This window comes from Pygocentrus nattereri, chromosome 1 (assembly GCF_015220715.1).
Source record: "Pygocentrus nattereri isolate fPygNat1 chromosome 1, fPygNat1.pri, whole genome shotgun sequence".
Lineage (NCBI taxonomy): Eukaryota > Metazoa > Chordata > Actinopteri > Characiformes > Serrasalmidae > Pygocentrus > Pygocentrus nattereri.
Genome location: NC_051211.1, coordinates 15,097,662 through 15,123,792, shown reverse-complemented (window position 1 = coordinate 15,123,792; position 26,131 = coordinate 15,097,662). Strand labels below are relative to the sequence as shown.

The following is a 26,131-nucleotide window of genomic DNA, read 5'->3' as shown; positions in this document are numbered from 1 at the left end:
AAAAAAATATCCAAAATATATTTGCCACATTGTTCATGAAGTCTGTTTAATTAACAGTTAAATAATGATTTATGTTATCAGAGACATCAAGGTATGTTTTTATGCTGTTTATTTACTTCCTTAAGAGTCCAACATGGCAATGTTAATCAAAACGTATATTGAAGCTAGGAAAGAAAAATAAGTCTTTATTGTTTTTTTAGTTATTTTATTAGTTGGCACTGTTTAATTTGTGTATGTCAATAAATAAAATAATTATAACTAACCCTAAACACTCACACATAGGTAGTACAGTGGTTAACAATCATGTGTCTTTTGTGGGAGGCCGGGGTTCGAGCCCCACTTCAGTCGAGACAGCATATATGTACATATATTCAAGTGTGTGCACATATATGAGGGATAAGTATATACTGGGAGATTCACTCAAAAGAGGCCGTGAATATTCTCTTGTAACTCTCGTTAGGATGAAGCAGTCTGAACCAAAAAATTTGCTACATACTTTGACATATGTGTAATCAATTGTGTTACATGTGATGCTGGAAGTGATCTCTGTTTTCTGCGAGACACATGAAGGTGTATGGGGTTATGCACCCGGAAGTTGCAAATGGAGGTTAAATGTCGCAACGGATGTCTGGTGCCTGCTTCATCACTCCGACACGGGCATCCTGTCTTGTTCCGAAGCTCCATATCGCTGCTGTCGGAAGAAAAACATTTTCACGTTTTTTGACATAATTTGAAAACGCCTGTTGTCCTTTATATTGTGTGTAAATTCAGTGAAGAATGGACCAAAAGAAATGACCCAAAATTACTTGGAAAAATGTCTGGTTACATTGGCTTACATTAAAAGTAAAGTAGGTTTTTTCCTTCTCCTGTAAAGCTAACATTTTGGAGATACGAGGTTTTCTTCCGACAACAGCGATATGCTGAGGAGCACATTGCTCATTGTTCCATTCAGATTGCTTTGTCCTAGAGAGAGTTATTACAGAATATTTGGGGCCTCTTTCCATTGAATTTCCCTCTATTATGGTGTCAATTATTTTGGAAAATATCTGTAAATATATTTCACTTGCATAAGGGTTTGTGCTTAAAACAAGCTGCATTCATACACTTCCAATCCCTAAATCACTGTAATGGTCTGCCCTCGTTTATCTCCAAATTGCTGAGATCATCACTGCTAATGCAGGACTCCATAAACTCTTACTCATAAACTCACGAACTTCTCATAAACTGAGAGGTAAGACGTGTACAGATTTAGCACTGTAAACCGTAGTTCAGTGCTGTAAGTTCAGCAAACCCCTGAGAGTTGCAGCTGTTGGTTGAAGATTTATATTGGTCGATGTCAAAAATAGCATGTTGAATATGTCACATATTTAGCAAGTGAATTTTCATATGTGTTTCAGCTTATTTATTAATATGATTTTGATACTGAAACTTTCGGTGCATGAAGGGTAAAACTTGGGAGGCTTGGTTCCACAGGGCTCAATCATAGCGCCACCACAGTTTAGGAGGTCAGAGATGTACACCCCTCTTTGTTGTAATGTGTTGTTTTCATTGTGGTTGTTATGGGTATGAATTAGTAACAGCATTTGAAGGCTGCATGGGTTGATGTTTCTGGATTTGGCATGATGCCAGAGTGTCAGCTGGGTGGAGAGAGACGAGGCGAGGGGGGACCCGATGTTCCCCTGCATCACATTACAGCAATGCAGAAGGGACCTCTCTCTCTCTCTCTCTCTCTCTCTCTCTCTCTCTCTCTCTCTCTCTCTCTCTCTCTGTCTCTGTATTTGCCATATGTCTCCTCACCTTCTTGCACTCTTGGTGTCAATTCCCAACCCACCACAAATAGAAACACACACATTGCTCGACCTGGGACAGTCACACACACCTTAGAAGGCCTGGGAGAAACTTGTGCCTACGTTGCTGTTTCCTATTGACTTGTCCATTGATTCAGACATTCATTCACTCCCTCACTCATCCATTTGTTTATTGTGGATCAGTTTACACTTCCCTATAGGCCTTTTTACCCTTTTATAGGTGCACTGGTAGAGACTGTATCTGTTGATACACGGTTTGTGTTAGCCGTTCTTTATACCTTCATCAGTGGTCAGTTCGTACTACGCAGCCACACTTGGCTGGAGATTTTTTGGTGGTGGACCTCTCATAGGTAAAAACCCCTGAAATACCACTGTGCAACTTATGTCCCTGTAACAGTGACAGTATGCTGAGAATTGCCACCAAATCACCAAATAATATAGTCAGTTGTCTTATGGTCTGAAACTGATGCATTACAAATGTGATAGAGTAGGGCAGCTGTTCAGCTACAGTCTGTAATTGTGGACCAATGTATTGGACTTATATGTTAGATGGACAACAAAGTGGACAGCAAGCTGATGAGTAGTGTACTGTAGACCACATTATAAGTGATTTATTACAGACTCAACTACATGAGTGATCCAGTCTGGAATATGGGTAATCCACCGCCATAGATGGATTTCACAGTTTGACGTCTACCTGGCAATGTGTCTGTAATTCCTGGTGCATGCTTTTAGTGCAGGTATTTTAGAATGTGGTGTTGGTTGGTGTTTGATGGAGTATATTGGATTAGTTTTGTTGGACATGTCGGGTCTTTTTAGGAAAATGCTGGGTTTGCTATTTGTTGGGTTTTCTGGTACTTGATGGACAATGTTGGTGTAGGACTGTTTTGGGTTTGCTGGTATTTCTTGGAGAACATTGGGTTTGTTCATGTTTGTTGGAGAATGTTTGGTTGGTGGTGGTGTTTCTACAAGTTTGGGTAAGCTGGTGTTTTTTGAAGAATGCAGAGTTGTTTTTTGTTAGAAAATCAGGTTTGTCAGTGTTTGTATAATTTATTGATTTTGGAAATGTTTGTGGTGTTTGTTGGAGAATGCTGGTTTTATTAGTCTGTGTTGGAGAATATTGGGTTTGATGATGTTTGTAAAAGAATACTGGGTTGGTTAGTTGTGTTGATGTTTGTTGGAGAAAGTTAGTTTTATTGATGTTTGTTGGAGAGCTTTGGGTTTGGTGGAGAATGTTGAGTTTATTGGTATATCTTTGGGAATATTATTGAAGAATGCTGTGCCGGTTGTTTTTTTGGACAATGTTGGGTTTATTGGTGTTTGGTGAAGAATGTTAGGTTTGGTGAAGAATTATTGGTTTGTTGGTGTTTGTTGAAAAAATGTTGAGTTTGTTGAAGAACATTGGCTTTGTTGATGTTGGAGAATGTTCAGCTTGTTAGTGTTTGCTGGAGAATGTTGGGATTGTTGATGTTTGGGGGAGAATGTTAGGTTTGTTGGTGTTGAAGAATGTCTGGCTTCTTGGTGTTTGTTGAAGAATGTTGGTGTTGGAGAATGTTCAGCTTGTTAGTGTTTGCTGGAAAATGTTGGGATTGTTGATGTTTGGGGGAGAATGTTGGTGTTGGAGAATGTTCAGCTTGTTAGTGTTTGCTGGAGATTGTTGGGATTGTTGATGTTTGGGGGAGAATGTTAGGTTTGTTGGTGTTGAAGAATGTCGGGCTTCTTGGTGTTTGTTGAAGAATGTTGGTGTTGGAGAATGTTCAGCATGTTAGTGTTTGTTGGGGACTGTTGGGCTTGTTGGTGTTGTATTGCAAAATGTTGGATATGTAGGTGTTTGAGAATATTGGGTTTGTTGGTGTTTGCTGGAGATTTTTTAGTTTGTGTGCTCTGGACTTTACATGCTTCTGCTCAGATTACGAAAGAAAATACATGATCAAAATGACTCAAGCATCAGTGATGAGCAACAAAAAGAGTACTTTTATATGAATGCATGTTGTTGAGACACACATGGAGAGAGAAAGGCAGACATGTAGTTACCTAGACAGGTGTTTGTGTAGTCAGTCATCCTCCACCCTTATGTTCCCTTTTAATAACAATGAATCAGATATTAAATGGAGGCCTGTTGGAGATGCAGCCTGTAATAGAAAGACAGAACAAAAAGAAAGCAGCACGTCGAGTGTGTCTGTGCTGCTGAACTACCACATAAACTGCCAGTAAGGAATGTTACAAACAAGTTCACATTTGTTGAAGTTATGAAAATGAATTATGTTTGTAGCATAGCGAACTATTTTTAGCTAGTCCTGACAGTTCACATTCATTAAGGTGTGCAACGTTAAGGTTAATATTAATTAGCATTTATGGTTAGTTCCTTCTAGCAATGCTGCTAAGAACTCTGTCTACTTGGCATTGGTCTCTTAACTGTGACTTACCCTTCATAATGCAATGATTTGTAGGCAAATGCTTTTTTGTAAGGACAGTGTTTTATTCCATATTATTTAAGTCCGCCTGCTCTCTTTGATTTTTTCATCTCTGGATATATGCTTATGTACAGTACTGTGCAGACGTCTACGGAGCCCAGCTGGTGACATCCTGTATAAATAAAAATAACGCATGGCCGCAACTTAGTAAGTCGTGAACATGACTTTGTACCTTGTGGGAATGAGATAATTAAGTTGAGCCATGACAGCGACCCGATGAAAGCGTGGGGAGAAGATACGAATGCATGGCCATGACTTAGTAAGGCATGGGGATGAGATCCTAATGTTTGGCCACAACTTAGCAAGGTGTGGGAATAAGATAATTAAATTGTGGCCACAGCTCAGTAAGGCATGTGGATGAGACCCAAATGCATGGCCATGACTTAGTATGGCATGGAATTGAGATAATTAAGTCATGGCCATGGCATAATTAAGCCTTGACTACAGCTTAATAAGGCATGATCTCGTTCCCAAACCTTACTACGTTGTGGCCGCAATTTAATTATCTTGTTCCCATGCTTTACTAAGTTGTGGCCATGCATTATTTTTATTTATACGGGATGTCACCAGGAGGGCTCCGTAGAAGTCAAAGACCACCATTTATTTATTTACTTTCCAGGCAGAACAGCCACCAAGTACGAGCTATTTATTTTTCAGCCACGATTCAACAGAAAATTGCACAAAATCCTCCAACACTAAGTATAATATCATTTTTTCAGTATTTAACGTGGCCACCCTTTGCCTTTATTGAGTTGATTCAGTTTTTCAAAGAAATCTGCAGGGATATTTTTCACTTCTCCAAACTTGAGTCTTAGAAATTAGTTGCATTTTCTCCTTCTTAAAACCCGAGTAGCCCCAAACACGTTTAAAGCATGAGTTCTGGACTGTGTGGTGGGCAGTCTATTGACAGTCTGTCGCTTCCTGACAGCTACACATCCTTTCAGACTCATAGCGTTGAGTTCTCTTCTAACAGTGGAAGGATGAACAGAAACACCTGTGGATGTTTTCAGATCTGAAGCAGCTTGATTTTCTCTTTTCTCTCAAAGATGAAAGATTTAAGTGTTGTTTATCTGATGGTGGCTGTTTTGATGGTCCTCCTGGTCCCAGTCTCATTTTCTCAACAACTCTTTAAAAAAAATTTTTTTTTCACTTATTTTCCTTTGACTTCCTTTGCTATAAAGACTATCTTATATCTCTTCATATGTATCTTCTGAGAAATTCATTTGTACTTCTGCTTAAAAACTGTTTGGCAGTAGAGTAAATAAACAAAGCATGGTGTGTGAGATACAGTGCTGGTACTGGGTAAGTTAAGCATATGGCCGTGTCTCTCGTGGCTCATCTGCAGGGTGCCTTATAGCTAAACTTTTTACCCACAATTCCCTGCTCCTCCGCAGTTGGCAGTGCGTTTGGTGCCTGCGGTCCTGAAGGAGGAACGTGATGAACATAAAGCCAAGCTGCATGCAGCTTGAGAGAGAGAGAAATTCAGAGGAATTCCAGTGTTTCCAGAGTAGATACTGCAGATTTAAAACCACATTTGCTATCAGTCCATTTACACATTGATTTACATGTATGTATGTATGTATGTCCAAAAGTTTCCAGACACCCCTTCTAATTAGTGAATTCAGCTACTTTAAGATGCACGTATTACTAACACAGGTGTTCAGTTGTGCGCACAGCTAGTATAATATCCTTAGAAAAGCATTACCAGTAGAAAGGAAAGCTCTTTAGTAGTCACACAAGTCACCATGCCCAATGCTAAGGGTCAGAGGGGTATAAAGCCCCCCAGCACTGGGCTATGGAGCAGTAAAACTGCATTCTTTGCAGAGTTGGAGCATTTGGGATAAGCCAGAGCAGCATTTATGATCCAGAACTGATCATCATCAGTACCTGAACTCACTAATGCTCTTGTGGCTGGATGTAATCAAATTTCCACCGCAGTGTTCCAGTGTGTAAAGGCTTCCCAGAAGATTAGAGCAAAAGGGAAAAACAAAAAATCCTGATTGGATCATTTCCCCCTAAAGGGTTGAAGTGAAGTCTTAGAGTATGTGGACATGTGCGCGTGTGGCAAGAGAGAATTTCATATATGTATGAACAATCATCAGTTTGTTTAGCTAATGGCAGTTTTTTCCTCTTTCACACACTATAGGGAGCTGTGTGTAATGAAGCGCCCGCCTTCAAACTCACAGTATACACACACACACACACACACACACACACACACACATACACACACACAGGCTTTCACTGTTCATGTTGACGCACAATGCCATGAAGGCTGAAGAAATACTTCCGGGTGCGTTTGATGGTTTGCTTCTGTTTTAGTAATTAGTGGATGTTCTTACACACACACACACACACACATACACACACACACATACACACATCACCAAGTTCATTAGCACATTCGCAGAACATCAGTGTCTATGTGCACTCACTCACTCTCTCTCTCTCTCTCTCTCTCTCTCTCTCTCTCTCTCTCTCTATTTCGATTCAGTTGAATCAGTGTTATTGGCATTGCTGCTTTACATGCAGCAGTGGGAAGAGCCAGGCATGAATTAACGTGGGGTAAAATGTAACATGGATATTTTATATAGTTAAACAATTTCAAGTAGAATGCACTTTTAGTCATCTTCTTATTCCCTACAGCAACATCATCTGCAAATTTTCACAGCAGTCAGACGCATATTTCTCAAGATTCACCTTAAAAGTTGTTTTTGATAGCATGAAAGTAACTTTTTTCAGTGTCATTTCATTCATTTACTGAGTTGTGCTAATCAGTCACAGGATTCACATCTGTATTGTTTAATCCCCCTCAGTAATGCCAAACATCACGCCATGTAAATAATGCAGGTACTGTTAAGTACAAAACATACAATCTTATGCATATAAAACATATTTTGTATATTATTGTGGTGATATTCAGTGTTCCACTTTGTGGTCAAAAATAAATTTGCCTCCCTCTTTTTTACTAATCATATATTTTTCTAATGAATATATTTTTGTGTTTGGGCTGGTAAGCCCATCTGGTGCAACCAACATAATTGTATAATACAACACATTGTATTGAATTAATTGTGTTTTGCACAATTTGTGTTTTCAGAAATCGCACACGACAGTTCGACTGCGGCAATTATCGAAAACGGTGTTCATTTTTCCCAGAAGGGGAAATGCTTAGACCAGGAGTTCTCAATATACACATGACACTGATTGCAGAATGCAGGACTTCAGAGACCTACACTCAATGACAAATAAACAAAGATGTAGTAAATAGTAAATAAACAAGCAAACTAACTAAACACAGACACATTTAGTATAAATGTAGATCCTTATGCCTTGTATATTCTCTCTCTCTCTCTCTCTCTCTCTCTCTCTCTCTCTCTCTCTCTCTCTCTCTCTCTCTCTCTCTCTCGCGCTCTCTATCGCTCTCTCGCTCTCTCTCGCTCTCTCTCTCTCTCTCTCTCTCTCTCTCTCTCTCTCTCTCTAGCTGGATAATTAGGCAAGGAACTGTCAGTAATTAGCAAAGCTGTGTCTAATTTTGGTCACAACCCCTAATGATGGTGACCAAACAGAATCAATGGCCTATAGGGTTCAGGACAGGCTGGGCTTGTTTATCTAAATGGCTCTTTAGTGCTGCAGGGCTGGAGAAACATCAGCGAAATGAGTTCACACACCTAAATGCTCAAGCAGGGAAAAACGGAAATACCGCCCAGCCTCTCTTAATATGACCAGCACATGCCATTCGCAGCTCATTGGTGCATTTCCATTTGCCATGTTGTGTATTAAACATGTATAGCTAAAGTCCTGCTCGAGCCATTATCCAAAATGTGTATGAATGAATATTTATAAACATTAATTGAAAGTTTAATTTATATAGCACCTTTCTCAAACCCCAGAATGCTTTCGACTAGAAACAAAGTGCACAATCAATTAAAAAACAGGCAGAAGGCATGTAGTTCCTCTGCTAGCAGGGGTAAACTCCCCAAATAATGGTATACAGACACTTAGCTGGCCCAAAAAGAGTTCTTTGTCAAGGAGAAGGCCCCTCTTCACCTGGGAAGCCTTGTAGCTGTCATGTAGCATAGCTCAAGCACCTGACCCAGAAAGCTTTGTAGCTTGTAGCTTGACTAGCCTGGTAAACCTCATAACTGCGATGGAGGCATCACTGAAGTTGTTGGCCCAAGAAAACTGAGCCGTGGGGGAAAGTCACTCTCATCCAGCATGGAAACATCAAAACATACAAACAATACAAAACAAAAACAATACAGAAACTAAAGCAGTAAAACGTTCAGCGGCCGCCATATGCGACAGCATACTTATACTTTAAACACAGTATTTTAGAAATGTAAAATTGTAAACTAATAATATCCTGTAAAAACATTGTGGTGATGTATGCCAATGCTGTCCCAGGGAGCAATTGGGGGGTTAGGTGCCTTGCTCAAGGATACTTCAGTCTTGGACTGTCAGCCAAGGGGATCGAACCGGCGACCTTCCGGTCACAGGGCTGGTTCCCTAACCTCCAGCCCACAACTGCCCCACCTGTTTCATTTATTTTAAGCTGCACTGTGTAAGTTATGATTTTTTATCAGTCAGGTGGAAAAGAAATACACACTAAAATATGTTGTGCTGCTGCGTTTCACTGAGTTTCACTGCTCAAAATAGATCTAGCCAAGCGTGGCTTTGTGGTCAGACAATTACCGCAGATGAACAACCAGAGAATGGCTAACACACATCAAAATATCTGCTACTGTCTCTAACTATACACCAGCAAGGTGAAGCTACAAGATAGGGGTTTCTAATAAAGTGACCAAAGTGCACATGTGCACATATGAAAATGAAGCCCGCTTAAGAGAATTCTTACAAACCTGTGGTCATGAGGTCATATTGGTCACTTAGTTTACCTGTGGGCAGCTTTCAGGTAGATAACAGACACAAGCTGTGAATCAGACGGAGTACTTCTACAGTGTACTAGCCTCTTGTAGTGCAACCAGCAGTGAATGCAGCAGGATGCAGTATACAGTTAACAGTGCTGGGTGGATTACTTTAAGGGCCATTCATATATTATTTATCAAGTCATACCTCTTTTTTCATTTGCCTTATTGGTTTGAGAGAATACAAGGTTTTGTATGTTCACGTCTTCATTCATTAATGTTCTCTCACTACAATACCCAGCATGCACATTTGTCATACAATCTCTGTGTCATACAATCCTGACTGCTAGCCGAGCCACTGATCGATATGGTATAAATGCATCAAACCTCATTAGTCATCAAACAAGATTCACAAATACAATTCAGCTGAGAAAATGTCTTTGTCTTTCAACTAGTGTATTCCTATGTGATGTTATTTACACTTTTATGATGCTATTTGCAATATGCAGATGATGATTTCATAATGATAGAATGGCTACTAAGCATTTTATATTATAGCAACATATTCAACACACACACATGTGAAAGTAAATGACAATGCAAGGCTAATGCACTGGGGGGGGGGTTATTTCTGCATTTTAGAGCAGGATGTGAGAATCTATCCCTATCCCTCATGGGCACATAGTGAGCTGTTGGATTCCCCCCCCCCCCCCCCCCTTTTTTTTTTTAAGTAAATGTGTCCCACTTAAATTCAGTTTGTAACATTTAACACATGTTCAAAAGTTAGGTGAACGTTTTTGTGTTTTAATGAAAAATATTGTGATTTTATTTGTGTACAACTGTTTAAAGCTGTCTTTGCTAGTCATTTACCGGCTAGTGTTTTTGAGTTTTGCTCACAACGAGCTAAAATGGTCACTTCTGGAACATTTGGTAAAGTTTCAGGAATGTTAAATCATTTATTTTAATAAATAAGAAAAAAAAATAAGATAAAGTATAAAAAAATATAAAATAATTATAGAGCAAGAGCAAGTCTAAGTCTGAAATGCGAAATGTGAACTCTGAATCGGTTTGGTAGGACGATCCATATACAAAAATAACTTATGCAATGTGGATGTAAAAGGCAACCTTATCCAGAAAGTGTTTTTAGAGTTTTATTTAGCAAATAAATAATACACTGTAATGACCTCTTCATTCGTTTTGTTGAATTCTGCCTTGAAATGTGATCTCCACTTGTGAAATATGAGGCATTCAAATATTAATATTACTGTAACTACCTTCTCAATGCTACACAGCTTTCTCAGTCACTTTAGAATTATCCACATTTGTAAATCAGTCCTGTTACTGATGTGAAAGCTGCGCATGGCACTGGCACATTAGAACTACGTTATATGTTATTCTGCAAACAGAATTGTTTATATTGTTGAACATATTAGTTTAAAACTTTTAAATAGCGTTTTAAAACTTTTGAACAGTAATGTAGGGTTAATCAGCAAATATGAAAATCACAATGAAAATCAGTTCCTTGTTGTGAAATGTAGCTGTTATAAAGGTTTTACTGAACAGTTACAGATTCTCTGTAAGTGGTCATTCTCAGGAGTCCACAGCACTAGTTTGGGATCGTGTGAGGGAAACAAAGAGGATTCATGTTAAATATTTCTGGTGTCCTTTTGTCCTTCATGTGAAAACATCACCTGAGAGTGTGCTGCCACCGATAATGATGTCTCCTGCCACCTGTGACTGTCACCCAGTCAAAGGAGAGGTCATGCAGAGTGGCAAAGGGGGTTAAGGATATAAGCAACATTTAAGTAGCACTCCCACTAAAGGCTTGGCTTTTAGTGAGCATGCCTCATGGAGGCCTTAGCTTTCCTTTTAGATTGCAAAATGTGTGTTCTGCTCTGGACTAGATGTCTCTGGGATGATGAAAACATGAAGATTTTGTCCAAGTGGGAACATTTGTGAGCTGTTTTCCTCTTAAAACTGCAGCTTTTATTAGAAAGTAAAAGAGGCTAAAGCTGATTGATTGCTTGCTGAAGTTAAAAAGTCAGAACAGAGAACACCAAAATGTGAAAAGAGCTGTTTTTTGAGCAGTGAAGTTTAGTTTTTCCACACTTGAATTTCTTTTGTCAGTAGTTTTTAGATAGTCGGTGGAAAAAGGTTAATGTGTAAATTATTAATGTTAGTACCAAGACAGCTTCCATTTGGTGTGTGTCCAAAATTGATGTAAAACACTTTGTTTCTTCAGACTGTTGCATCCGCTATGAGAAATATATGACTGTATATTTTATTTATATATTATATATTACATTGTAGGTGGCAATAATCAGGGTCCAAACACTACGGACCTTGTAGAGTCAGTAAAACACAAATTATGGCCAAATATTAGTCTGGCTTCTCCTTACAATAGATGTAGGTGTCCAGCAAAGATATCTTCTAAATAATGTACACACACTTTTTAACCTTGGGGCAATAATCAACAGATTTTCAAAATATAAATCGAAGTTACGTAGTAGTTCGTAGTAGTTACATAGTTGTTAAGCTAAATTGACAAAATAATTTGAGAGTTAACCTTGTATTTTGAGCTCACTAGAATTTTATGTTATGTCACTAAAATTTTTTCCTAGTAATGATGCCGCTGGACTGCTACAGTGAGTTTTTTTTAACTTGTCTATTTCACCGCTCAAGAGTTTTCGTATCTTACAGCGCAATTATTGCCATTTATATAATGGTAAAATAGTAGTAATAAGACATGGTGGAGCACATTTACATACATTCTACATTTACATTACATTTACAGCATTTGGCTGACGCTCTTATCCAGAGCGACTTACAATTTGATCATTTTTACACAGGAAGGCGAAGGCAGTGTTAGGAGTCTTGCCCAAGGACTCTTATTGGTATAGTGTAGGGTGTTTACCCAGGAGGGATTGAACCCCAGTCTACAGCGTAGAAGGCAGAGGTGTTAACCACTACACTAACCAACCACTCCACATTCATACAGAAGACGATGGAAACACCACACATACACACACATACCAATACACACTAGTTTATGTGCTTCACACACTTCTCTTCAAATGTCTCTTCTCTGAGGGGACAGTGTCCAACATTAGTATTCCTCCATCGTGGATGAGGTCACACCACCTCTACCCCCATTTCTTCCCCATTCACCCCTATGTCTTTCTCTCTCTCTCTGTGTGATTCCCTGCTTCCCTCCATCCTTTTTTCATCCCTTTATCTTCATTCTGCTGCAGAAACTGGGTGTACAAACTAAAAGAATTGGAGAAAGGGACACTTTACTTTTTACCTCCCAAAACTGCAGCTCTTATTTCTTTTAACCTTCTGTTGGTGTTAACCTTCAGTATCTTAGCCCATGTCCTACCAATCCTTTGCCCACTTCATTTTTGTCCTGCATTTTGACACTTTTGCCCACATTTAAACCCGAGCTGGACAATATAACAATATTTATCATTGTCATGATAAATTGCAACACCATATGTGATGATGTGCTTTTCGGAGTATATTGTGAATATTGTCAGTGCTTAAGAACACCTTTCAACTGCTTATTTGTTTATAAAGAGAGCATAGTTAGTTACATTTAATTGGATGTAGTGTAGCATTTTATGTGAAATTTTGGATAGAATAAATTGACAGTTATTGAAAATGTTTGTTTGTTTTTGCACTGCTTTTTGTTGCAGATTGTAGGTCATCAGTGCCAAAATGTTATTGGAGATAACACATGACCTCAAAGATACTACAGCATTTATACAGTTCTACAAAATAAAGAAAAAAGTGAAGCAAAAATGCCCAAACATTTTGTCAGATGTGCTTTCATTTTTGTTTTTCCACCAAAAAAGTAGTACCCTTTTGCATCACCGATAGAGCCACAAAACATCAGGTTCAGCTCAGCTTTGTTCTGTAGTTCTGCTATCTTCTACACTCTTCTTCAGTCTGTCCAAATGGGCTGCAGGACAAATATTATCTTAGAGAAGTAATGTCTCTAATGTATCTGTTTTCTGTTTTTGTATGTCCTAAAACAGAAAATTGGTAACTGTTGAATATCTGGAGAATATGATGAGTGATTGTTCAAAAAGACCATGCTGTTATCACAAAAAGCACTTCTCAACCATTCAGACAGTGCCATCAGCACGAACTGTTGTAAAATTAACATTCTATATTATTACACTATTATGCAGCTGTTACATTATTGATATTTCTTAGGTGATGCTGTACAAATGACAAAAAATGATTAACAAAATAAAAGAATGTATTTGCACTCCTCAAAAAAGAATTGGCTCTGATCTGTGTGCAAACAGGTAGCTACACAACATTTCTGTCACGGTGAGTATTAATACATAAAATATCCGGCAACATAGTAGTTTTTATTTATTTTTATTTTTTGACAAAAAGTGGCGAGGAAACATCAGGTAGTGTGACAGAAATGGATAGAAATAGAAAAAATAAATAATAAATACAATATAAAAAAAAAATAGAAAGAGCGCACTCAGTCGTTTGTATCTGGTGTAGACAGCTTCATTGATTAGAATGTTTTGCTTTTTCCATTGGTGTTCACTGGAATCCCAATAAGATGTTATTAGCTTAAAGTTTTTGTCTTATTAGTGATTGAACACTTGTTATCCGATGGTATACATGCTTCTTTATCTTATTTTAATTTTTGTCTGCTAACTCAATCCACAGTTTTCAAGATATCAGCATTGTTCCAACTGTGGATTGTTGGGTCTGAATGGGAGTGGTTTGCTTGTATACAGCTTTTTGACTGTACATACAGTTTTTGTACAATCATTATACAATTGTTTGTTTTTTTTCCCTTAGGAATGAATGGGGCACTCATATCATAATACAAGCCTGTTAATAACTTTTAATCATGTGGGCTGCATTAGGAACCATGTAGCAACATCCTAGCAACTACCTGGGATACTATAGCAACCGCATAGCAACACCTTAGCAACCACTTGAGATACCAGAGCAACCGCTTGAAATACTACAGATACCATCTGGAAACACCCAAGCAACCCTGTCCAAGCACTTTGCATTTTCTTGCGCATTTTCTATTTTCTATATTCTTAGGTTTTTTTTTTTTTTACTGTTTTTAATAACTAGTGGTCATGTTATACAAGCAAATAAGACAAAGTGATGCTTATACATTTGTATGAAGTGCCATTATTGGCACTCATTTGCACTCATAGAATGCCTACCCCAGACAGAGATTGCGAGATTGGAAGTAACTGTGGTGTAAATCATAATATTCTTATGTGCAAATACAAATGTGGGATGGATTTTAAGTTTTAACAGAAATTCTTCCCTTTCAGTCGAGTGAACTGTGAATGCATTCTGTCAAATGTACACAATACATTCACTTTTATCTACCCCAGCTGTAGTTTATCAGTCAAGAGTATTTGGATGTCTGAAGTTTATTTCTTTAGTTTTGCACTACAGCTACTAGGCTAACATAGCTAACAAGTAATGAACAATTTTGTGTGCCAGTTAGGATGCATAAATCATCACATGCTTACCACAAACTGTTTTGATTTGTTAAATAATCTCAAATAGATTTAAGTGGTATTTGGCACTATGTGGCATCCTGATGTCTATAAAAATGTAAGACCTTTGTCTTGGTGGGCTGTAAGCTTATGTTACTGGTTAGCTACATTAGTCACATAGTTCCAGTGTAAAACTAAAGAGACAACGTGCAGACATCAAACATGTCCTAGCTGATCAACTACCTCTGGAGTAAGAGGAAAACGGAGTACATTTGATTTGCTACTGCTTTAAATTTGTGTGTGTGTGTGTGTGTGTGTGTGTGTGTGTGTGTGTTACTAGACCTCATCAGAGCTCAAATGCTAATCACAGATCTCTCAGGAGAGAGAGCAGCAGCAGCACACATAGTAAAAAACTGAAAACATCTCATTTTCCACTTCCCTCAGCTGGGTCATGGGACACGCTGTACAGTTTAATTTTTATTTATGTATTTATTTATGTAGTGCATTTATTTATTTACCCTAAGCAAGAACCAGAGGGAATATTATTCCCTGCGTTTTCATTTCAGGTTGAGTGAAAATAAACAAACGGGTTGCGGGAGAGCTGTTTTATGAGGCACACACACTCATTCATTCTCACACACACACACACACAAACACACACACACACACAACTCTACTGAAAGTTTAATGGACTGGCCATGTAATAGAATTACAGTCTATGTGAAAATAGCAGAATCAGGCAATAGATCTTAAATGCTATAAACTCACAGAGAGAGAGGGAGAGAGAGAGAGAATGAGAGACAAAAAGAGAAAGACAAACAAAAGAGAGAGACACACAGAGGGGATGAAAAAGGAATAATATAATGTTCTAATATTGTAATAATACTAAAACAATAATGTATGAAATGACAGGTGGACTTGAGGTTACAGTATACAGCACGGTGTGGGTGGGTGGGTTTGTCTGGGGGGGGCGTGAGGTGTTTGTGTGATATGCTTCTTGTCTGTGGTCCAGGTAATGGTCCAGCTCAGTCCAGCACAGGCAGGTCATTGGCACGAGAGACTAAAGACTTTCCCCGTTACAGTGTGATCACATCCACTCATTTTGAATCTGAGCCTTGAGAAGTGAAAGGAGCCACAGGACTGTTTTTGCCCTCCTTATTAAATCATTTTCTGACCCCATTTGCCTCAAAATGGCCACTGTCCAGAGATAGTAAATCAAGACTGAACGGTGTGGCTGACATAGTCACATGTTTTTTTTAAACCTGGATAGCTTTGCCAGTTATCCTTTTATTACCAGACAAGAGACTTTACTGTACCCTAAGAACAACTCCGATAGTTCTCAGCCCAGGTAGTTATTTGATTATTAAAATTAAGATATAGTAAACCTGGGATTTTAAAGAAGATAATGTCATAAAAATTTCCAATAATAATAACCATTTGGAATATCAGCACACTGTAAAATCTGCATTATAGAACATATATTCTACAATTCCAGTCCTGTCTTGAGGTCCACTTATGACTTTTGTGTATGGTTAATTCATTTTACATGACCATTCTGTATTCCCTCTTTATCCTTCACAATTGAATGGGCTGTTTTTGTTACTGTACTCAAGACCAGTATATGTAAATTAGCTGATTCTGATTGGCTGCCCTGTCATATGATTCAAGAAGCAATTCAAAGTGAAATGCTCCTTATAATGTTAACATGAATGAGTGGAACTAAATTGCTATAGGCTGAATAGGCATATTACGTACTGTCATACATAAAAGAACATGTCTCAATGCACAGTTGCAAAGAGTTTACGTCAGTCCGCGTAGGGCAAGACCAGAAACCACTATTGAATGTGTGTGACATTTGAGCCCTTAGGTGGCATTGCATGAGAAATGCTGCTGTGTTAAATATAGCTGCATGGGTTCAAAGGCACTTTGCAAAACCATGGTCAGTAGAAAGAGTAGAGAGAAAGCCATACATCAATTCTGTGCAGAAACGCCGCCGAGTTCTCTGGGCCTGAGCTAATTTCAGATAGTCAAAAACATAGTGGAAATGTGTGTTTTGGTCAGATCAGTCCAAGTTTCAGCTTGTCTTTGGGCAAAATGGACCGAGTTCTCTGTGCAAAAGACGAAAGGGACCATTCAGACTTTGCTAGACTTTACCAGCCATGTTTTGCAAATTGCTAACATGCCAGAATAATAGTGGAACTATTAATAATAATACTAATAGTAGTGGAACTATTTACAGACAAACACAAATGTGATATGAACTGAAGCTTTGGAATCTGCAACTTCATCTGTATCTTTCTGCTTTTATAATAATAATAATAATAATAATCTACAAGTCGTTGTGGATAAAAACAAAGTCTTCTGATTTTTTTCTTTCTCTCTGTTCACTCTTTTTCTTTTTTTAATATAGCTCTTTTGAAAATGACTGATGTGTGTATATGGCAGCTAATCTAGCTTTTGTGGCCTTGACAGTTGAGTAAAACTCATGCTAGTTCCTCAATTACTGATTGCCCAAATGCCCGGAGAGTAGCTGCAGCAGTGAGCTTACACTTCATGATTATTATCAGTGATTGACACTAAGAGACTGTCTGTCTCATTAGCACACACAGACACACACACACACACACACACACACACACACACACACACACACACACACACACACACACACACACAGTGTGGAGCTGCTTGTGCTGCAGATGTTTTTACCTCTTTGTCTTAAGCCAGTGCTGCTATCACTTGTCCAGTGTTTGCAGAGATGGAGACTGACCTTGGCTATTAGTGCTGCGCTGGACAGAAAGGAGGAGCATTTTTTCAGCTGAGCTGTCCATCACTGAAGTGTTGACTATCGATTAGAGAGAGAGAGAGAGAGGGAGAGAAGCAGTGAAGGGAGAGCAGTACAGAAAGCATGAGGAAAAAATAAAGAAGGATACAAAAAAGAGTAAAAAAATAGAGAGACGAGGAGGAAAAGGCAAAAGAGAGAGGGACAGGAAGGATGACAAAAGGAAAGAGAAAGCAAGAACAAGAGAGATACAGAGAAGAGAGGAAAAATAAAACAAGGAGAGAGAGACAGGTGTAGAGAGAAATAGAAAGAAGGGGAGAGAGAGGGACAGAAAAAGAAAGAAAACAGTCAGGGAAAGAGAATGAGAGAAATGAAAGAGAGAGAGAGAGAGGGAAAACAGACAGGGAAAGAGAATGAGAGAAATGAAAGAGAGAAAGACAAAAGAGAGAGAGAGCGGTTATGGGCATGTTAAACTGAGTAAGAGTTTGTGTTTATTTACGGGAGAAAGAGAGAGAGAGAGAGAGTGTGTGTGTGTGTGTGTGTGTGTGTGTGTGTGTGTGTGTGTGTGTGTGTGTGTGTGTGTGTGGTCTCGTAGTACTTCATTAGAAGCTACACACACTGATCCCATAGTGAATCAGTAGGAAACAATTATAGAAAATAAACCTGTTATTCAAGTGAAAAAATAGCATAATTGCTTTATTGGAGTAGCTGAACAGTGTTACTGCACAGCTTTTATTCCTCTGACTTCTCCCCTCTGTCTGCCTCTGTTTCTGCATTTTCCCCCATAATTAAACTCCTTTCACTCTAACACGCTGCTTTAACAACAACAACAACAAAGTTTTATATAGTCGGCGTATAAGTCAGAGACCACACTTTCAGTTGTTTAAATTCCAGTCAAAACTGGAAACATATTTAACAGAATGTTACACAAACGCCTCCACATCTATATTAAGTGCTTAATGTGTCTACCTTTAATCTTCATTACTGCTTCCAGCCTTTTCCAGACTTTTCAGGAGACTCAGTTAAGAAAAAAATCCCATAAACCAAATAACCCAGACTCATCAGTGCAGGAAACCTTCCATTCTCTGTCCTTTTCTCAGAAAAGGCTTCTTGACAGCTACACTTTCAGACTCATAGTGCTGAGTTGTCTTGTCACGGTGGAAGGATGGACAGAAACTCCTGTGGATTCTTCAGATCTGAAGTAAAAGTGGAGCTTGATTGTCTCCTTTCTCAGAGGTGAAATCTTTAAGTAAAGTCTTAAAACATTGGTCACAAATAACAGTAGAAGAACATTTTGAGTGCTATATAGAACCCTTTTAAGAAGGTTCCACATGGAAATGTCTACTGCACATTCTCCATCAAAGAACCTTTTCATGATGCCACAAACTCAAAGCGTTACCAGGTCTTACACGGTTGTTAGGGTCCCAATTTCCTTTGAATCTTTTCACTCAAGTTTTGCTCCTGTTTTTTCACTTATTTACTTTGTTTCTCCTCTTTCTTATGCAAGTGAATTTTCTTCTATTAATTTTGACCACATGAAAAGCCAGCTGTAAACACCCCAAGCACGCATTGTGAGCGATTAATATCAGATTACTCAAACTTCATTTGGAGGTGGTCAGAGACAGATCTTGACCGCATTTAGCACAAGTGGATCCCATTTTTGTTATCTGTACAGTTACGTGAGGGGAAATGGATCTGCCGAATGCTGACTAACGGAGAATAAACAACAAAACAGCTATGATCCAGACTCAAAACGCATGTTAATGCAAGGTGTAAACAGGCTCCAAATGTTGCCTTTGCAATAATAGAGCTACTCTGAACATGCAGCCTGCCTTACATTACGTGGGTAGTGCTGTTGCCTCGCAGCAAGAAGGGCCTGGGTTCGATTCCCTGGCCGGATGACCAGGGTCCTCTCTGGGTGGAGTTTGCATGTTCTCCCCATGTCTGTGTGGGTTTCTTCAGGGTTTCCTTCCACAGCCCAAAGACCACACTTTTTTAACACCAAAAAAAGTTATTTGAATTTTGCACAAAACAGTAAATTTATTATTCCTATTTATTGATTTGTTTGTTTATTTATTTACTAAAATAACCCTGTCATACCGGTTTTCTATAAGCGCTACACTTTTTTTGTTTATTTGTCATTTTTAAACATGGCTGCTTAGTTAGCATTAGTGAACCTGGGAGCTATCGACTGGTTTGGCTTTGGCTCCTTATCGCTGTGGGAATGATAGAGTAGCTAACAAGAAGCTAAACACTCAAACACACACACACACACACACACACACACACACACACACACACACACACACACACACACACACACACACACACACACACACACACACACACACACACACACTCTTACAGCAGCAGTCCCTGAGCTGCTGACCTGTTTTCTCTTCTTGCAGGCTTGTGCCTCAGGCTCTTCTACCACCCTGTCCTGCCCATTCAGACTGTTAGTGTAACTTATGAATTTTGCAGTCTTGATCTTATTGCAACGTCGGCACTCTGTAACAGCCTTTAACCTGCGGATTTCTAACCATACAGATTAACCTTTTAATGCATGAGTGTTCATGCACACCCTGGGTCATTAGCCACCCAACACACACCTAAAACAAACCGATAACTTTCAGTATACCTATTTAAATTGCTTCTTTAATTGATTTCAAAACTAAGTTAGCACAATATGGAGTCATGCCTTTAGAAATTTGATTTTAAATAGAAAAATCTGAATTTGAATGTTTGAGTTTGAATCTGGACCATGCAGTCTGAAATTCTGAATTAAAAGTAAAAGTAAAAGGTTTTATAAGAGTTCAAAATAAAATCTGAAACTGAATTTCAAAGCTGATGATTCACTTTCTAAAAGCATTCTGTTTTTCTGTCAATTTACATTTTCAGATTCACCTTCAAAATAATATCTTGGTGTCTTGCAGGCAAAATCTGTGCAAATAACAGCACAAAATAAAATGAATTGCATTTAATTATTTTACTTGTCTGAAATCCCTAGTTTGTTCATTTGAGCTTCAGCTGTCTGTTTTCAGTTGGAAATTCTATCTGCTGATGTTTACAGTTGTAGATGTTATTGATAAACTGAATCACAGAATGACGCAGTTTACTGAACTGTCAATTCTTCTACACTGTTAGAAATAAAGGTTTTATGCAGGTGCTTTTTTTTTTTGTTCATCAAGGTACAAACAATGTAAATGTTCCCTCAAAGGTACAACAGTGTAATTTCCAATTCTGTACCTTAAATAAGTTTTTTTCTTTTTTTTTTGCAGGTGAAAAGTACATATTTGTACCTTTTGAGAATCTAATGTTTTAAAACAGATCAATAAAAAGAGTGGAGACGAGATGGGGTGTGTGGAGTCAATACGGTTTAGAAAATATAATTTCAGTGGATTATGGTACAACTGTTTTCCATGACTACATGTATTGAGATGTACCCTTGAGAGGACCACCCCAGTGACTGTTTACTACCTTAATTTCTCAGAGTGCCAGTAAGGTTAAATTCACCACTGTTAAGTGCATTTTGAAGTGCTAGTTGGTTTTCAGATTGATCAGTTTGTGAAGAGTATGCTAAGGTAACATTAGCTAGCAAGGTTGCTAACACTTATGGCATTTGGCTGACGCTCTTATCCAGAGCAACTTACAATTTGATCATTTTTACACAGGTAGGCCAAGGTGGTGTTCGGAGTCTTGCCCAGGGACTCTTATTGGTATAGTGTAGGGTGTTTGCCCAGGTGGGGATTGATCCCCAGTCTACAGCATAGAAGGCAGAGGTGTTAACCACTACACTATCCCAACCTATTAACCTATCCCTATTAACTTGTGTGGTAACGCTGTCCCATTTCTGGCCCCCCAGGTGTTTGTTACAAGGTGTTATCCTTGTACTTAAGAGTTGTACGGATAGGAAGCAATAAGAAAGTGTGAGATCATAAGGGTTGGCGGGGTGTGGTGGTCTCACAGTGAAGAACAGTTTACGGCAGATTTGGAGGCTCTGAGGGATTTTCCAAATGATGGCAAGAGTGAGGGAAATCTGCTCCTCTGCCTCTCTACCTCTACATTAGTAGGAACTTTTTGTAACAGCCTCTACTCTTCAGAGAAGGCTTTACACTAGATGTTGGAACATTGCTGTGAGGAATTGATTACATTAAGCCAAAAGAGCATTAGTGAGGTAAGGTACTGAAGTTGGGTAGTCAGTTCAAGATCACAAATGCCGCACATTCTCATTCCAAATGTATCGCATGGCGCTCCATCATCATATAGAATGCAGTTCCACTACTCCACAGCCTGGTGCTGGAGGGCTTTATACTCCTCTAGCTGACACTTGGCATTGGGCATGGTGACCTTAGGCTCGTGTAGCTGCTCCAGAGCATCATAGTCTATTGGCAGTGCTTTTCAATGGAGATTATTGAAGCTGAGTGTGCGCACTCAAAGTCTCTGAATTCACTTGTTAAAAGTGCTGTTTATATTTTGGCACTGCACTGCACTGTGAGAACACAGACATTTGTCATCATCATTGTCATGTCATAACCATTTTAGTTACTATTTCAGACATATGAGGTTTTGTTTCAAAATAGACTACATGTGTAATAATTGTTTCTGTATTGTTTCGCACTGTGGCCAAAGACAAACTGTATTTTGACCCCTTTTATGCACTTAAGTTGGAGTGAAATGACAAAGCAAAGTGTGAGTAGTGATCTATATGTGTCAGAAATCTCTTAGACTTCACTTACTGCTTCTCCTCATGGTAATACTAAAATGATTCCATACTGCTTTCATTTTCAGATAATTTATTACACAGCAGTTAATGACGTTACTTTGTTATACCGTGTTGTGGAGTGTGATGAGCTGAATTTCTCTGTCTGGGATGAGACGTGCCATCTATATCTGTATCTCTGCTGTTGTTTGCAGTGATAAATTCTAATTCAGTACTGAGTGTTACTCTAAATGTTTTCATCCTGGGAGCGGAAAGACACATTTGTTATCACGCTTTCAGAGGAATCCTCCTCTTCAGGGTGTGTGTGTATGTGTGTGTGTGTGTGTGTGTGTGTGTGTGTGTGTATGAAATGCCCCTCCTGCAGATTCTTAACAATGGAAAACACAGGGTAAGACTCATTTACACAACATTAAAGGAGTCACAATCTGCAGTCCATTTGTATGTGTGTGTGTGTGTGTGTGTGTGTGTGTGTGTGTGTGTGTGTGTGTGTAATTAAGTGTGGCTTATATCATATCATCATCATTATATCAAACTGTATCACCCCGTAGTCAGTGTTGTACTTGAGCAGAGAAAACAACTGTTGACTAATATAATTATTGGAGGAGGAGAAAGGGAAGGAGAGAGGGGATAAAGAGGGAGAAGTGAGGAAACAGAGAAGGAGAGAGAAATAAGGTGAAAAGAAAGAAAAATAAGAGAGCTACAGAAACAAAATTATGTGAATGAGCAAAAGATGAGATAGGAAAAAAAGAAAGGGTAAAGGTAAAGAGAGAGGAATAGAGAGGAGCTAGGAACAGAGACAGACAGACAGAGAGAGAGAGAAACAGGGTGAGGAAAAATGATGGAGAGACTGAAAACAAAGATGAGAAAGCAAAAGATGAGAGGGAAAAGAGAGAAAGAGGAGAGAGAAAAAGGCAAAAAGAGGAAGAGAGAGTGAAAACAGAAAGAGGCAAAGAGCAAAAGAAGAGAAAGGAAAAAGAAAAAGGACAAAGTCACAGGGAAAAGGAGAGAAGGATGGAGAGCAGGTGGAAAGAGCGAGATGGAGGAATAAGAAAGTGAAAGAGGTTAAAAAGAGAGAGAAACAGGGAAAATGAGAAACAGACAGAGTGTGTGTGTGTGTGTGAGAGAGAGAACGAGAGAGAATGAGAGGCAGAAGGGCAAAAAAAGAGCAGAGAGAGATTAAGACTTACTCTGTTGTTTACTCCCTCCAAGGTGCAAAGAGTTTGGCATTTATAAATGTTTCTCTTGGTTACTGACTGGGTCCCTAGCAGGCATCGTTTTCAGCAGAGAGAGAGAGAAAGGGAGAGAGAGAACAGGAGGGGTTCAATGCGGCTTTAATAATCCGTGGCATAGGGTAAATGAACCATTCTGCAGAACTCTAACACACACACACACACACACACACACACACACACACACACACACACACACCACCCTCACCGTCTCACTATCTGAATTATTAAAAGTGTTGTTTTCCCTCATTGCAGTGCAGCAGTGTGGTGCACCACACAAAACAAGACACTACAGCCCCCTTTCTTTCTTTTGTTTGTTCTTTTGTTCACCTTGTTTGTTTTTTCTCTTCTTTTCTTTCGCCTTTCCTTTTCTTTCTTAATTCTTCTTAATACCCATTAATACCTTTTCTCACTATCTATCCTGTGCTGTATAGAAGTGAACGCAGACGCGCACAGCCCTCTGTAATGTGTGTATGCTCACTGATGGCTCTGCTGTGGTAATGTTGTGTTTGACTGGTTGTGTGTCACCCCTCTGAGCTCATTTGCTCTTTTTGAAGCTGCATTAATGCTGCATTAATGGGGAGCAGCAAGTGTGTATTATCAGTTCTGATTCAGGGATAGAGTAAGGAAAACAACAAGGTATGGATGAGAGAAAAAAAATGAAAACTCTCGCTCTCTCTCTCTCTCGCTCTCTCTCTCTGCATAAAGCAGTGCAAAGCTTTAGGCACCTGGGAACACATAACATGAGAAAGACTAAGGAGTGTTCCAAGGCCATCAGAAACAAAATCGTGGAGGGTCACAAGGCTGGCAAGGGGTGCAAAACCCTTTCCAAGGAGTTGTGCCTACATGTCTCGACCATTGGGAGCATCATCCAGGAGTGGAAGGCTTATGGAACTACTGTTAACCTTCCACAGCCTGGACAGCCTTTCAAAGTTTCCTCCCGTGCCGAGGCCAGGCTTGACCGAACGGTCTACAAGGAGGGAGGTCCGGGAAGATCTCATGGGGGTGGGGACATTGGTTTCAATAAATACCATAAGTAACGTACTCCACCGCAATGGTCTCCATTCCAGGCGAGCCCGTAAGGTACCTTTACTTTAAAAGCGTCATGTCAAGGCCCGTCTCAAGTTTGCTCATGATCACCTGGAGTACACCGAGGCAGACTGGTTTAAGGTTCTCTGGTCTGATGAGACCATGATTGAGGTCTTTGGTGCCAACCACACCTGGGGCGTTTGGTGAGAGGATGGCACTGCATACGACCCCAAGAATACCATCTCTACAGTCAAGCATGATGGTGGCAGCATCACGCTCTGGGGCTGCTTCTCAGCCAAGGGGCCTGGCCATCTTGGGAAGATGGATAGCACAGCCTACCTGGAGATTTTGGCCATAAACCCTGTGGCCTAGTCAGTCTCCTGACCTTAACCAAATTGAAAACTTGTGGGAGGAGCTCAAGATCAAAGTCCACAAGTGTAAAACATAAATAAAAACAGAATACAATAATTTGCTAATTCTCTTCAACCTATATTCAAATTCAAAATGAGTGAATATTTGCAAAAAACAATAAAGTTTATCCGTTTGAACATTAAATATCTTGTCTTTGTAGTGTATTCAATTTAATATAGGTTGAAAAGGATTTGCAAATCATCGTATTCTGATGGACTGCAGATTGTGACTCCTTTAATGTTGTGTAAATGAGTCTTACCATGTGTTTTCCATTGTTAAGAATCTGCAGGAGGGGCATTTCACACACACACACACACACACACACACGCACCCTGAAGAGGAGGATTCCTCTGAAAGCGTGATAACAAATGTCTTTCCGCTCCCAGGATGAAAACGTTTAGAGTAACACTCAGTACTGAATTAGAATTTATCACTGCAAACAACAGCAGAGATACAGATATAGATGGCACGTCTCATCCCAGACAGAGAAATTCAGCTCATCACACTCCACAACACGGTATAACAAAGTAACATCATTAACTGCTGTGTAATAAATTATCTGAAAATGAAAGCAGTATGGAATATTTATATGTATGTGATATCACCAGTAAACAAAGCAATAGAAAATCAAAGAACATAGTATTCCTCATTATCCTCAGTGTAGTCAGTCAAAAAGACTGACATGGTGTCTGGACTTTGCTAATTTACCTTCGCAGTGGATCTACAAGGCTAATGTAGCTAACAAACTTCTACTCCACCAGTTAGCACTGTAAAAACTGCATTCCTCAATCATCTCACTTTCCTCCAAATGTATTTATCTGAAATAGATTTGTGATGTATGACAAGGGCGTCACAGTGTTTAGCTGTGCATGTGTGTGTAACGTTGTGGGCTTTTGTGTGTCTGTGTGCAGGCAGTGGAGTGTGTAAGTCAGGCTTAGCCGTGTTCCGGAACGTTGTATGTGGAGGACTCCTCAGCCATCCGCTCTGGACCTTCCCGCTGACGCTCTTCCCCACACTGGTAAGAGCTTCCCCTCTGTGTATTTTGGGCTGTTTGGGAAAGCATATTCCTGCAGAAATTCCCAAGATTCAGCTAGTTTGCAGGGACTACCTGCATGGCAGTTCAAAAGTCTGGAATCCCTGTTTGAAATTTAAATTTAAATGTTTGGAGTTACAATTCAAAGCTAGCAATCGCTGTTAAAGTTTTCATCCCCTTTTAAAAGTTTGTAATAATTTAGAATCTTTCAGGAGTTTGGAATTCTCAGTCAAAATAAACAAGCCAAAAAAAAAGAAATCTACGACTTTAAGGGTTACA

At 39.2% G+C, this 26,131-nt stretch overlaps 1 protein-coding gene across 5 annotated transcripts in view; it reads left to right on the top strand.

The window, feature by feature from the left end:
- LOC108433502 (RNA binding protein fox-1 homolog 3-like) overlaps positions 1-26,131 on the top strand; it is a 387,157-nt gene that overhangs the window by 165,608 nt on the left and 195,418 nt on the right. For 4 of the 5 annotated variants that reach the window (XM_037539782.1, XM_037539797.1, XM_037539781.1 and 1 more), the window contains one exon: positions 25,731-25,837. The exons of the other annotated variant lie outside the window; for it this stretch is intronic. In XM_037539782.1, coding sequence (XP_037395679.1) covers positions 25,731-25,837 — 107 coding nt within the window. The remainder of the gene's footprint in view (positions 1-25,730; positions 25,838-26,131) is intronic. 5 annotated transcript variants of the gene reach the window in all.